This window comes from Rhizopus microsporus (genome assembly GCF_002708625.1).
Source record: "Rhizopus microsporus ATCC 52813 unplaced genomic scaffold scaffold_8, whole genome shotgun sequence".
Classification (NCBI taxonomy): domain Eukaryota; kingdom Fungi; phylum Mucoromycota; class Mucoromycetes; order Mucorales; family Rhizopodaceae; genus Rhizopus; species Rhizopus microsporus.
In genome coordinates this window covers 223,410-235,419 of record NW_019671923.1, presented here as the reverse complement: position 1 = coordinate 235,419, position 12,010 = coordinate 223,410, and the positions used below count along the sequence as shown (strand labels likewise).

The window sequence follows — 12,010 nt, the reverse complement described above, 5'->3', positions numbered from 1 at the left end:
TGTTCGCCTCATACTCTTGGGCAAGACCGTATATAGTGTTTCTCACCCAACCAGAATTGTTGTTCTTCGAGAGGTCATGGTTCGCTTGCCATGGCCACGAAGTATCGATTTTTTGCTGTAGTTTTCCACAATCGTTTTCTGAAAAAGAATTGATGCGTTCTCAGAGACCATTGGGAATGTGTACAATAGGTTTTTTGTCATGTTTTGATTCCTTGAAGCTCTTGTTCAGTGAATACCCCATGATTTAGATGGATTGGATCGGGTGTATTCAGTACAAAAGAGTGAACAAGGTGATCTTCTGTGAATTTTATTCCAAATGCATACATGGCGTCTTCAACTACTTTGCCTGTCGTTGTGAGCTTCCATTTCTGTTAATTGCTCATCGCATCAAACGTCTACTGAAACCCGCTCTCTAGTCTCTTAATGTACACAGCATTCGTATAATATGCGATGCAAGCAATTCAATTTGCACAGCAAGCAACATATCTATCGTATTTATCTTATAAGAGCTCCATCTTATCGTAGGAGAAAGAAAAGTATAAGAAAATTGACCACAAAATTCATTGTTCTTATAGACGGGTCATACCCAATTCTCATTGGTCGTAATAAATTCATGTAGCAATCCTGTTTTATAAAATGTCGCTATTTTTACTGATGGGCTCTCACTCGTTTCAACATAATAAAGAGATTATCACAGATTCATCGACACATGAATTAGTCAGAGATGACTTCCGGCGCTTAATACTGTATTTTTATTAATTATTGACGTTAATTTTATAAAATGTTGTTGTAAAATAAAAAAATTATTTACGTAAAAAGACGACAAAGAAAAACACGTTTGAATAAAACGACATTATGTCAAAAGAGAGAGATAATGAGTATATGTAGAAAAAGAGAGAAAGAGTATGTTAGTATTAGGGAATATATCCTAATATTAGTTTTACTTACCACCAAGATGCATTCTGGGGAGGGTAGCGATAACTACCCAGGATTGTTTAAACAAACAAAAAAAGGAACGGAGGATAGAGAGAACCCAGGGCGTCAGAAGAGACTATTGGGGAACGTTCCAGATACGCGCCAGAGAGCAGAGAGGGCGGGACAAGCGACTCAGAGCAAGGACCATGAGGACAGGCTAGTTTTGATTTGTGAATCTTTGAACACTCAGAGGGACATTTGATAACTGCTGTAAAGAAGCAAAAAAAGGACTCAATTAAAATGGGTTTTTATATGTTTTTCTTTCAAACAAGTTTCAGGATTGGGTACCTAGGACAAAGAAATCATGTCAAATAGAAGCAATCTGCTTCGTGACCATTCAAGAATATGCATTGCCAAATATGACTACATGTTTTTCTGATTTCATGGAAAAACCGAATAAAGAATTTAAACTTTTACAAAGAGATTAAAGAGGGCTATTTCTAATATTAAGTTAATTTCAACTCCAAGACAGCCCACCTGTTAATATTACTGTCAAATGAGATAGTGAGCCATATTCTTTTGTTATTACACTGATAACACTACAACGGTTTCAATACGACATCTCAATTTGGAAATGGTGTATATCCATGGATGTCAAGGCTGATACTACGAAAATATTCTTGGTAACGGCGAATTTACATTTCATACAACATGAATTTTGTTCTCACCATTGGGTGCATTTATTTTCGATCACAGGCGAATTTACTTTCTGGAAAGACTGTATAACTATGTATTTTATATAAATATTCTTTTAAATGCTTGTATAATAAAAACTACTGTAAAAAGAGTGACTGGGTCGTTTTTTATGTTTATAGTATGTTTGTTATATCTTTAACTTGAGCATAAATTAATTAAAGTTTTATTTTATTCTCTTAAAGTCATCAATAAGACACATTCTGTATGTTGGATGAAGGTCATGTAAACAAGGTTTTGTCGATATAATCAATGTATGTGCATATTCGTAAGATGGTTACTGTAATTGTCTAGACAATATCTCTCGTCGTCTACGCTCTGTTTCTTTCTCAATCTGTTCAATCTTCTCATATCCCTTTTCCTTTATGATTTGAATGCTTTGTTCAATCAAAGAAAGGGTGTACTGCTCAACTGTCATCTTCTTTTGTTCGTCATCAAGTTCGGTCATCATTTCATCACTAACATGCTCTTCATGCATATTTAAAGCAGGTACGCTTGGCGAGGTAGGTGGTGACCAATGTCGTATTAACTTTGCTTCACCTTCTTCAAATGTAATCAACCTTCTTGTACGTCCTTCCTCTTCTCTATAGGATGTCACAGGTGTATCCCCAATCGAACCTTCGATCGTTCCGTTCTTGGGTTCTATAGGCGAGCACGGACGGCTTCCAAAGATATCATGCGCATCAACCTCCATCTGTGAACTTTGAGCTGGTGTAGATTGCATAAACTGCAATGGTTCATTCAACTGCTGAATAGATGTTGCCTCATCATCCAAAGACTCAACATCAAACACATATGCACCACTTTGTTGGTTCGCTAGATCATCTAAAGGCTCAGTGTCTCTTGAGAATAATGTCTGGCTATGTGGGGGTGTCGGTATAACATGATGGAATGGGTGGCTATTACTAATGCTAGTACTACTGTTGTTGCTATCATGGCTGCTACTAGTACTACTGCTACTGCCAACAGATTGGTGAGATGAAGGGTCGTTGATGAGTATGTATGGATCATTTGTGTTTGTTTTCTTCTTTGAGAGACTCAAGTTTTTCTTTGCCAATGGTCGGATAGATGTCATAGTGGGTTCTATTTGGCGGCCTTTTCCTTTATCTTTTTTGATGAGTATGCTAGGCTAATGTAAATTTGGGTTAATCACGGGCTCAAGTTTTACGTGCATCAGCTACCTCTTCTTGATTGTCTTCAATCTGCTTCAGAACTCTTACTTTTGATTGACCAGGACTGGTTGTCCTTGAAGCAACAATGTTGTCAGAAGGTGCATCCATACTTATATCAGCATGAGTGGTATGTGTGGGAATAAATGTAGACAACTCCTTTTGTTGACTAGGAACATTCTGTATTAAAGGTTCATCGCTATTGCTATTGTTGGTTGCGTCACTGGGGTTTGGGTTCGTTTCATGCACTATTATCTTTGGACGTTTGACATCTTTACTTTTTTTAGAGATACTTTTTGATGAAGAGCTGAAACCTGTATCACGTCTCTTACGCGACTCTCTCTTTGAGTAAGTGACTAGACGGCTTTTTCTGGTCAACTTTGGTGCAGGAGTGAAGGTCGAATCAATACTCCAAATATCATTTTCAGAATTGGCTTCTGATGGTGAATTATTCTATTCTTCCCCTTTTAGATAAACAAATCTGATATATGCATACAGCAACTAACCTTTGAAGCAGACAGTACACTACGAGCCTCTGATGTAGCTAACGATACCTTACTCCTACTGCTTCTAGTATTTTTAAAAAAGATACATTCTTTGTTTAGCTTCTTATGCTCTTCACTAAATAAACAGGTTTTAATCAATTACTTGTACATAAGGTTATATGTATACACGGACTTACATAATATCTTCAATCACACTGGGGTCCATTATCTCTGAGTGGCAATAAGGACACCTTACTCTCGTTGGGTGTTCTCGGGTAGGAGCAAAATAGAAACCAGCATTTGCAATCTAGGACACTTTAGCTCAAGCATTCCGTTGGAGCTCCTTTTGTTTTTCGGTTACCTTGGTAGCAGACGGCAGTGCCTTCTGAGCCTTTTTCTTTGGTGGCCAATAGTTATGTCTTGTAAAAGTCGCTAACCGCATAGACCGCATGCGTGCTCCCTTTGCCGTTGTCTGATCAACGTCAAGATCATGAGAAGGATTGTCTGGAAAATCAAGCACAACCCAAGGACAATCTGGTGATTCATAAGCATGACGGGTAAATGGAGATTGTCCTTGCTTCCATTGACTTAATTCAACTTTGCATAGAAAGCATTTTAAAGTGTCTGTCATTTTAGGTCTGCGCGTAAAGTAAAGGCCGGCTCTCGCAAACTACAAAAAGGGTTCTCTCCCCTTCTTTATCAGTTAACGAATGTGTGGAGTGAGTGTTTAAATATTACAGTTTCTGGCTTGTGAAAGTTCTTTTGCGTATGAGGCCATTTTACAGTGTTGTTATGAAATGATTCAACACGATTTTCAAAAAGATTCATAAGAAAAGAAAAAGGAAAATATACAAAGGGCACCAAAAATTATACCAAAAATTGGCCCTGTCAGGAAAAGAAAGAGATGTTTAATGTAACCAAAGGCATGATATAGATAAAAGAAGCCGGGGATAACATATAAAGCTAACCAAACTCAGTTTATGCCAATAAATGCTCACATGAAAACAGTTAATTATGATTATCAGCTATATGAGTTGCAGAGATTATTCTTACGTGCATCAACTGGAAATTAAAGCTGTTAGTATGCCATAAAGGTCAATATTTTGCATAAAAATGATAGCTTATTTTACTTTTCATACATCTGCCAGCTGTTACCAACGTAATGAATTATCTTTCTTATTGTGTATCTTGCCTTCACTAATGTGTAAGGTCTTGTTTATTTTTGTTTCGAGTGTGAATACACTTTATGGATTCCCATTGCTGAAGTCATTAATACAATGATTGCTGCACCAGAGATACTGTACATATCTGGATACTCGTGTAATATGAATATTCCGAATATAAACGCGAATACGACATCATTCATACGCATAAGCGTGCCTGGACCAGCAGGAGCCATTTGTAATCTAAAGCAAAGTTGTTAATTGAGGTATATATTATAGAAGCATTAGGGATACTTACCCTTGATTCAAGAAGCATTGACCAATAAAAGCAGTAATACCTACAAGCAATAACATATTGTATTCATACATGCCATGGGGAGCCACTGGTTTTTGAAAGACAAACATGCCCACCAAGCTAAAGACGGAAGAAATAGCCCCAAAATAAACAACGTGTACCATAAAATGCGCGCCTTTTCCAATCTTGCGAACAGTAACGTAAGCAATAGCAGACATAACTGCACCAAGAAGAGCACAAAAGATAGCAAAAAGTCTGGCCCATTCACTCACATCCTTGCTTTCCTTGTCATCACCGCCAAATAAGAATTGAGGCTTTGATACCAAAACAACGCCTGCAAGACATGCCACAGAACAGATACCGTCAAACAGCGTAAAGGCTTCTCCGAGAACAATGGCAGCTAAAATAGCAGTGAATGATGGCCCCAAGAAAAAGACAACTATACGAAAATGTCGATAAACTGAAAAAAAAGTAGTAGATGTGTGAATCGTATACCTGTTGCATCGGCCAACGGTAGCTGTGTGATACTAAAATAGAATAAGCTGAGACCCACAGTTCCTGCAAAACCTCTCAAAAACAGCCACCCACGAATGTTTTTGTTACCCAAAGGGTCTATTTTTAACACTATGCAGATCAATAAGCCAAGCACTGCTTGAACAATAGATCTAGCAAAGACGATTTCAAATGAAGGAAAGCTTGATCCACTTAATTTAACAAATAGTGACATGGTAGAAAAGCCAAGAGCAGAAAGAGTCATGTACAGTAATCCAAGCAATTCTCTTTTTCTATTATGTTGTTGTTGTTGTTGCTGTTGTTGCTTGGCAATTAAAGGAGTAGTTTCATTACTGCTACTATTAGGAATAGACACCACAGTTGATTCTTCTTCTCCACTGTGGCTCATGTTAAAAAGTTACGTAGTAATAAAAATAATTTTCTGCAACTTTTTTTTTTTTTTTGGTATTGTTCTACTCTCACCCCCCCTCCAATGGCTGTGTCGCACAATCAATTTGGTCACCTAGCAACGTCTCCTGACTAATATTCCAATTGTGCTAAAATCTACTCTTTAAGAAAAACGTCAACTTTTTAATTAATTTAATACAGAAAAAAAAAAGAATAGGGGGAAGCAAAAAGTAGATTAAATATAGGACTTGTCTCTGTTCAATCCTTTTAAAGGAATATGTATGTACATCTATTAAAAAGTAAGAAATCTTTCTCTATAAGGATCTGGTCCATTTGCGCCGTATATCTCGTTTGTTTCTGGATATTTATCAAAATGTGAACAATCTCCTTCTCCTTTTATATTTGGTACATAAGGTGGCTTCACTTGTTTGTTGGCTAGTTTGACAAAATCAATGTCGCTGAACCATCTATGATCCTTGATATCCTGTGCGCCTGCCTTTAGGTTTCCGAATCGTCTACTGAGATCACCTGTGAGTAATCGTTTGAGTAAATCTCTTGCATGAGGATCAAAATAGGCCGGCCATTTAATTCTCCCTTGAATGATTTTTTCATAGAGCTTGAGATGATCATCATCATAAAATGGTGGATATCCTGCCAACATTTCAAATATCAAAATACCCAAACTCCACCAATCGACAGCTGGACCATATCCTTTGGATTGAATCACTTCTGGTGCCAAATAATCTGGTGTTCCACAAAGTGTCCATGTAATATCAGATACATACTTTGCAAATCCAAAATCTGTAATTTTTATGTGTCCATTCACATCAATCAATACATTCTCTGGCTTCAAATCACGGTAGATGATCTTTTTGGAATGAAGGTATTCGATAACCAAGACAACCTCTGCTGCATAAAATCTGGCTACGTGATCTGGGAATCGCTATATCAACAGGCTAAGTTATTAGTTGACAGGACACACACATGCATATATTTAAAACTGTACCTTATTTTTCCTTAGAATACTAAATAATTCTCCACCTGGCACGTAATCCATGACCATGTAAAGATAGATATCATCTTGAAATGTGCCCCAGAGGTTCACCATGAATGGATTTGCAGTTGTTTCGAGAATATGTTTTTCATTATTTGTGTGCTCAACTTGCTTTAATCGTACAACTTCAGACTTTTTAAGAACTTTGATGGCGTAATACCTATTATTATGTTTTGATTGTGCCAAATGAACTCTACCAAATGAGCCTGTTCCTAATGTTCTCGATAGCTTAAAATCATCTAATTTTAATTGAGGTTTATTCTTGCGTTGTTGTAGTATTTGTCGATCATAATTTAAATAGTTTTGCTGTAATTTCTCTCTTTCTACAACTATAAAGATTAGATTGACTATTTATAAGCCAATTTACGTACCTTTATCTATTAACAAAAAGGATGTTAGCATATGTATATGTACACGTTTTGTTATTTTATTATTTTACCTGTATTTTCATCACTCACTGGTACTTGTTCCATTTTAGGTTTTTTATCATCCTCTTGTGTTGTACCACCAAATCCAAAGAAAGACCGCCGTTGATGTTTTGAATCCTGTGTCATAGTGCTACTACTGCTACTACTTTGACTATTCTGCCTAGTCGCTTTATTCATAATCTTGTGTAGAAAGGACATTGTTTTTTTTCAATTGACATGATAGAAAAAAAGAAAAAGAATGAAAAAGACCAGTAAAATGATCATATTTATTCTTTAGAAAAAAAAAAAATGAAATTTCAATGACTGCTTTTGACATCCAAAATAGTATCATCACTACCGCTACTACTTGTCATGTAGTGAATGATTGATATAATTCTTGTTTTCATTATTAAAAATAGATGTATTTTAATTACACACGCGTATAAAGTAGGGTTATAGACGATGAGGTGGAATAGCACAAAAGATAATAGTACAAATTATAGAAATGATAATACTCTGAGCTAATTGCCAAATAGACCTTGATACCAAGATACGTTTGACTTGTGGTTGCTTAATTGAGTTGAATTTAAATGTCGTAGTCTCACTAAATAATAATAATTATAATTATAGCCATACACGTGTTAGTGAACAATGTGGGCGTGTGTACCTCTTATTGAATACAAGGACCCAAAGAGGATCTAATCCAGTCAAGAATACCAACATATTATAGATTCCAAGCCAGAAAGGTAATAGGATCTATATATTATAAAAATGAGCCACTATAAATGAATTATGCTTTTGTCTTTTTACCCAAAATCGTGTGCCCCATTGTGGATAATCTAGGAATATAAAACAAAGTGATGTAGTCAATGCTGCCAGCAAACAGACTAAACCAATAACCAATCTTCCCAGCTGCTGATAGAGCGTAACATTCCCCCATGCTTTTAATCTTAGAAACTTTGGATAAGCAAATCGTTGCATATACTCAAGTGTGTACTGTTTAGCTTCTGCAAACAATAAAGGATCATCTCTTGCTTCAGACTTTTGTAAGTCTTTAACAAGGGATGCCCTTAGTTCAGACGGTAATTGGGTTACTTCTTTTGTTGCAGATGGTACCAGGTATCTTAATAATAATCGTTGTGCTGATTCTGCCAACTCTTTACGGCTGGGTATCTTCTCGGCTTCTTCTTGTTGAGGTGAATGGGATAAACGACTCAATAGTCTAGGAGATTGATATCCTTCACTTAGATCATCCTCAGATAAATGCCCTGTACGATGCATGGCTTTGACATATTTTCTCCATAATAATTCATGATGTTGTAAGTCTAGATAAAAGTCTAGTATCTCTTCCATCTTTAGTCTATCTCTCATAACAATATAAAAGTTATATAAACAGACTGGTGGTAATGTCTTTCTGGTGAGCACTTGATCTAGTGTTGGTAAATCAGCATGCACATCTTGTGACATTGGGTGTATATATGAATTAATATAAAAAAGACAAAAGAGAGAGAAAGAGAGAGAGAGAAAAAAAAAAAAAAGAGGGGGAAAAAAAGGAAAGAGGGGGTGAATGTTTTTTTTTCTTTATAAAGCATGATTTTAGTCAATAACACAGAGGATAAAAAGGATGGTTATATTCGTTTTATATGCATATCAGATACACATGGAAAGACCAAGTTCGAAATACCTGATGGTGATGTACTAAGTAAATAGTATCAACGACTTCAAAAAAAGAAAAACTAATCTAATTTCAAGTCCATGCTGGTGACATCACAAAGAACAGTCGAATGACTGAATTCACAGAGACAATAGAATGGTTAGGTTCCTTACCTCACAAGATCAAGATCATTACAGGTGGAAATCATGATGATTACTTGGATGATACATTCAATTTTACAAAACACAAACAAACTATACTTGCACTGATGGAAAAACATGGTCTAACTTATCTGGAGCATGAATCATATCAACTGCCTGCTGAGTTTGGTTCACTTTGCTTGTTCGTTTCACCCTATGCCCCTATTCATTTAGGTGGTGCCTTTATGTTGACAGACATGTCAGAGATATGGAATACCATACCAGACGCTGTTGATATTCTAGTGACACATACACCTCCATTTGGTTATCAAGACAAGGTGACACGGTATGATAGACATGTCGGCTGTCAGTACTTGATGGATAAAATTAAGCGAATTAAACCTCGAGTGTGCGTCTTTGGTCATATTCATGAATCTCATGGGTACACATTAGATGGTACATTGTATATTAATGCTTGTTTGAATAATAGTCGATACAAGCCTGTAAATAAGCCTATTACATTTGATTTATTTGTACATCCAAAATAAAAACTCCTCTTTCTTTCTTTCTTTTTTTATCATGTTACAGCAGCCAAGGAAGAAGAAAGTCATAGACTGGCTGATCTATGCAGTCCTACTGTTCCTTGTCTATCTGTGTATTCATGCTTATAACAACAACATAAAACCAACAACAACAACAATAGAGGACACTGTTAAACATGATAAAATAACAACCCAAAAAGCATACATTCGCTACAATCAAAAGCAACCCACACTCACCTTTCAACAGGATAATGGAACAACCTACATGGACTTTCCTTGGTACCAACGATCTCACACCCGACCTCAATTCAGACCGAATATTGATCTGCTGTCAACAGACTTATCGGCCAAGGATAGACGCATCTTGCTCGAAAAGGCCATCTTACAAGCCAAGAAGCTCGCATTACGAAAGTTTCCTGCTGCTGAATATACCACCATACGAGGCACTAACCTAACAGCAACCCAAACTGCGGCATTTCGAGAAAAACTGGCATGCTGGACCATGGGGCAGTGGATACGAGATGAACAGAATAGCTTTCGATTGAAGCATCTGCAGGAACCCATCTACAGCTCATGTGACCGCAAGTTCTACAAGACTCATAAACAAAGCGAGAAACGAGAAGAGACAAAGTATGTGTGGAAGCCTCATTCTCAGGCATGTTCCGTCAGTCGAAAGGTATCTAGCTCACATTGGTGTAAATTGCTGAAGGGTAGAAACATGCTGCTGGTCGGTGATCTTGCGCATTATCAATATCATGAGCTGTTCTTGGATACCTTTAGAGATGATCCTACTGTTTGCTTTGGTGAATTGAACTGCAAAGGTGAGAGTTGTAATATAAATAATACATGTCTATTCATCTTTTTAATAGATCATACTATTTGTAAACACAAGGATACGCGTCTTAGATATGTCCGTAACGATGTCCTGTCTACTATTCGAAAGTTTCATAATCGAGATCAAGGACATCCACTAGCCAATATTGTAGAATGGCCATTTGTCTCTTCCAATATGCTTTCATCTTACCCAATCCTTATTCTTAGCCGCACCACTCAATTAGACGATAACGACGTTTTGTTTACCAGACGGCTGATTCACACCATGAAGATTATCCGTGAAACTTCACCTGATGCTCTTGTTATCTACCAAAGTTCGTCTATTGGTCATCCGTTCTGCCAAGATGCTGAACGACCTCTTCCAAAGGAATTATCAGATGATGAACTCAAGCGGCTACCCTACGGATGGAGTGAGGCCAAGCGTAGGAATGCCATTGCTAAAACGATTGTTGAGGCATCAGGTGGTATTTATCTTGACTTAGCTGCCATGACAGACCTTAGACCAGATGGACATATTGGTCAAGGTGATTGCTTAAGATACTGTATACCTGGGCCCCTGGATGCTACCATGCAGATATATTATAATGTATTTTTAGAATTGGAAAAGGGAGCTTAATAATGTTGCAGTCATTTTGATTATTCAAAACTTGTATAATAAATAATAGCATCGGCTTTAAATAACTCAGTTAGGCCAAGAAAAAAGAGCTGGTGCATAACCGAAGACTTTTTATTTTTCGAGGCAACATTCCCTACAGAGTATATCGTGGAAACGTCTGGGACAAAGCTGATAAAATATTTTAATTACACTTTGCAGACAAAAAAGATAAAGGAAGCTAAAAGAAGAGTAAAGAAGAGTCTTCAAAAAGAGAAGGGGAAGCAAAATATTTTTTCTCTTAAATACGTAAAACATGTGGAACACTCTGGTGAAGGGGGCATAAATGCTACGAATAACACGACAATAGCAAGCTTCACATGGGAAATGAAGGAAAATAGAGTTTCTCCTGCAGAAGCTAGAACGACCTCTTAATTAAATGTCAAATCGATGTAGCAGACACGGTTTGCCCTACCCAGGTTTTAGATATAAGCAACTTTTAATTACAGGTAAAGGCGTCCAAAGCCTACTACAGACATGTGCATAAAATCTAACAGCTTCTCTTTCTCTTTTCCGCATTCAAAGTGCAGATACTGTCAACCAGATGAACTTTTGACTCAATCAATAAGTTGCTCATTACATAAGAAGAGCTTTATAAATCAAACGAGGTTGTTGCGTTATGAGGGTAGTATTTAATGTAAGGAAAGAGACCCATTAGTTGTGATGTAGAAGCGGATCACCGCATGATTCCTTCTTCTCCTTCTCTCAGCCGGATGAAAAGGAAAAGAATTTTTAGTACCACCTCAACTCTTTGTGATTCCGTCAACAAAATCCAGTGTGTCACTCTAGTAGCCACATTAAAACTCATCTATTTTTTTTCTGTGGGATTTGAAATCGCATGATATCTACAAAAAGAGAGAAGAGAGAAGAAGGGAGGGGAGGACAAGGGGGAAGCATTCAACCAAATATCACATAGAAAAGTCAAGAGAAAAAAGGAAGACATAAAGTAAGATATATGTAAAACATCAGCTTATTAAAAAGAAAGAGACATTATTTTTTGTGTGTGATCTTTTTTTTTATTTAAATTTTCTTTGTTTACGTATTTTG

At 36.8% G+C, this 12,010-nt stretch overlaps 5 protein-coding genes across 5 annotated transcripts; 1 reads left to right on the top strand and 4 right to left on the bottom strand.

Moving 5' to 3' along the window:
* Window positions 1-1,844: 1,844 nt before the first annotated feature.
* RHIMIDRAFT_132579 (uncharacterized protein) lies at window positions 1,845-4,390 on the bottom strand. Its single transcript, XM_023605564.1, has 5 exons — window positions 3,684-4,390; window positions 3,520-3,629; window positions 3,344-3,458; window positions 2,850-3,290; window positions 1,845-2,797 (listed from the first exon to the last, which is right to left on the bottom strand). Exons 1-5 carry the CDS (start codon window positions 3,951-3,953, stop codon window positions 1,946-1,948), a joined length of 1,788 nt encoding a protein of 595 aa, XP_023466180.1. The 5' UTR covers window positions 3,954-4,390; the 3' UTR covers window positions 1,845-1,945.
* A 148-nt stretch (window positions 4,391-4,538) lies between these two features.
* On the bottom strand, window positions 4,539-5,681 carry RHIMIDRAFT_202808 (uncharacterized protein; the record flags this gene model as incomplete). The annotated part of the gene is made up of 3 exons (XM_023606641.1): window positions 4,539-4,728; window positions 4,784-5,219; window positions 5,276-5,681. The coding sequence occupies 3 exons, from the start codon at window positions 5,679-5,681 to the stop codon at window positions 4,539-4,541; spliced, it is 1,032 nt and encodes a 343-aa protein (XP_023466179.1).
* Window positions 5,682-5,745: 64 nt separating this feature from the next.
* Window positions 5,746-7,360, bottom strand: RHIMIDRAFT_308467 (kinase-like protein; the record flags this gene model as incomplete). Its single annotated transcript, XM_023614567.1, has 3 exons — window positions 5,746-6,623; window positions 6,687-7,040; window positions 7,193-7,360. 3 exons carry the CDS (start codon window positions 7,358-7,360, stop codon window positions 5,973-5,975), a joined length of 1,173 nt encoding a protein of 390 aa, XP_023466178.1. The 3' UTR covers window positions 5,746-5,972.
* Window positions 7,361-7,376: 16 nt separating this feature from the next.
* Window positions 7,377-8,663, bottom strand: RHIMIDRAFT_282173 (uncharacterized protein). The gene is made up of 3 exons (XM_023613061.1): window positions 7,952-8,663; window positions 7,809-7,897; window positions 7,377-7,745 (listed from the first exon to the last, which is right to left on the bottom strand). The coding sequence occupies exons 1-3, from the start codon at window positions 8,606-8,608 to the stop codon at window positions 7,595-7,597; spliced, it is 897 nt and encodes a 298-aa protein (XP_023466177.1). The 5' UTR covers window positions 8,609-8,663; the 3' UTR covers window positions 7,377-7,594.
* Window positions 8,664-8,731: 68 nt separating this feature from the next.
* Window positions 8,732-10,927, top strand: RHIMIDRAFT_237395 (uncharacterized protein; the record flags this gene model as incomplete). The annotated part of the gene is made up of 4 exons (XM_023608750.1): window positions 8,732-8,843; window positions 8,894-9,468; window positions 9,524-10,298; window positions 10,347-10,927. The coding sequence occupies 4 exons, from the start codon at window positions 8,732-8,734 to the stop codon at window positions 10,925-10,927; spliced, it is 2,043 nt and encodes a 680-aa protein (XP_023466176.1).
* Between the last annotated feature and the right edge of the window lie 1,083 nt (window positions 10,928-12,010).

Bases quoted from the DNA above. Each gene is read 5' to 3' on its own strand.
- RHIMIDRAFT_132579 (XM_023605564.1), bottom strand. From the start codon at position 3,953: ATGACAGACACTTTAAAATGCTTTCTATGCAAAGTTGAATTAAGTCAA. The intron at 3,630-3,683 runs GTAACCGAAAAA...AAAGTGTCCTAG, and splicing joins CACTGCCGTCTGCTACCAAG to ATTGCAAATGCTGGTTTCTA. The intron at 3,291-3,343 runs GTTAGTTGCTGT...GGGGAAGAATAG, and splicing joins GTGTACTGTCTGCTTCAAAG to AATAATTCACCATCAGAAGC.
- RHIMIDRAFT_282173 (XM_023613061.1), bottom strand. From the start codon at position 8,608: ATGTCACAAGATGTGCATGCTGATTTACCAACACTAGATCAAGTGCTC. The intron at 7,898-7,951 runs GTAAAAAGACAA...TATAATATATAG, and splicing joins AATGGGGCACACGATTTTGG to ATCCTATTACCTTTCTGGCT. The intron at 7,746-7,808 runs GTACACACGCCC...ATTATTATTTAG, and splicing joins GTCCTTGTATTCAATAAGAG to TGAGACTACGACATTTAAAT.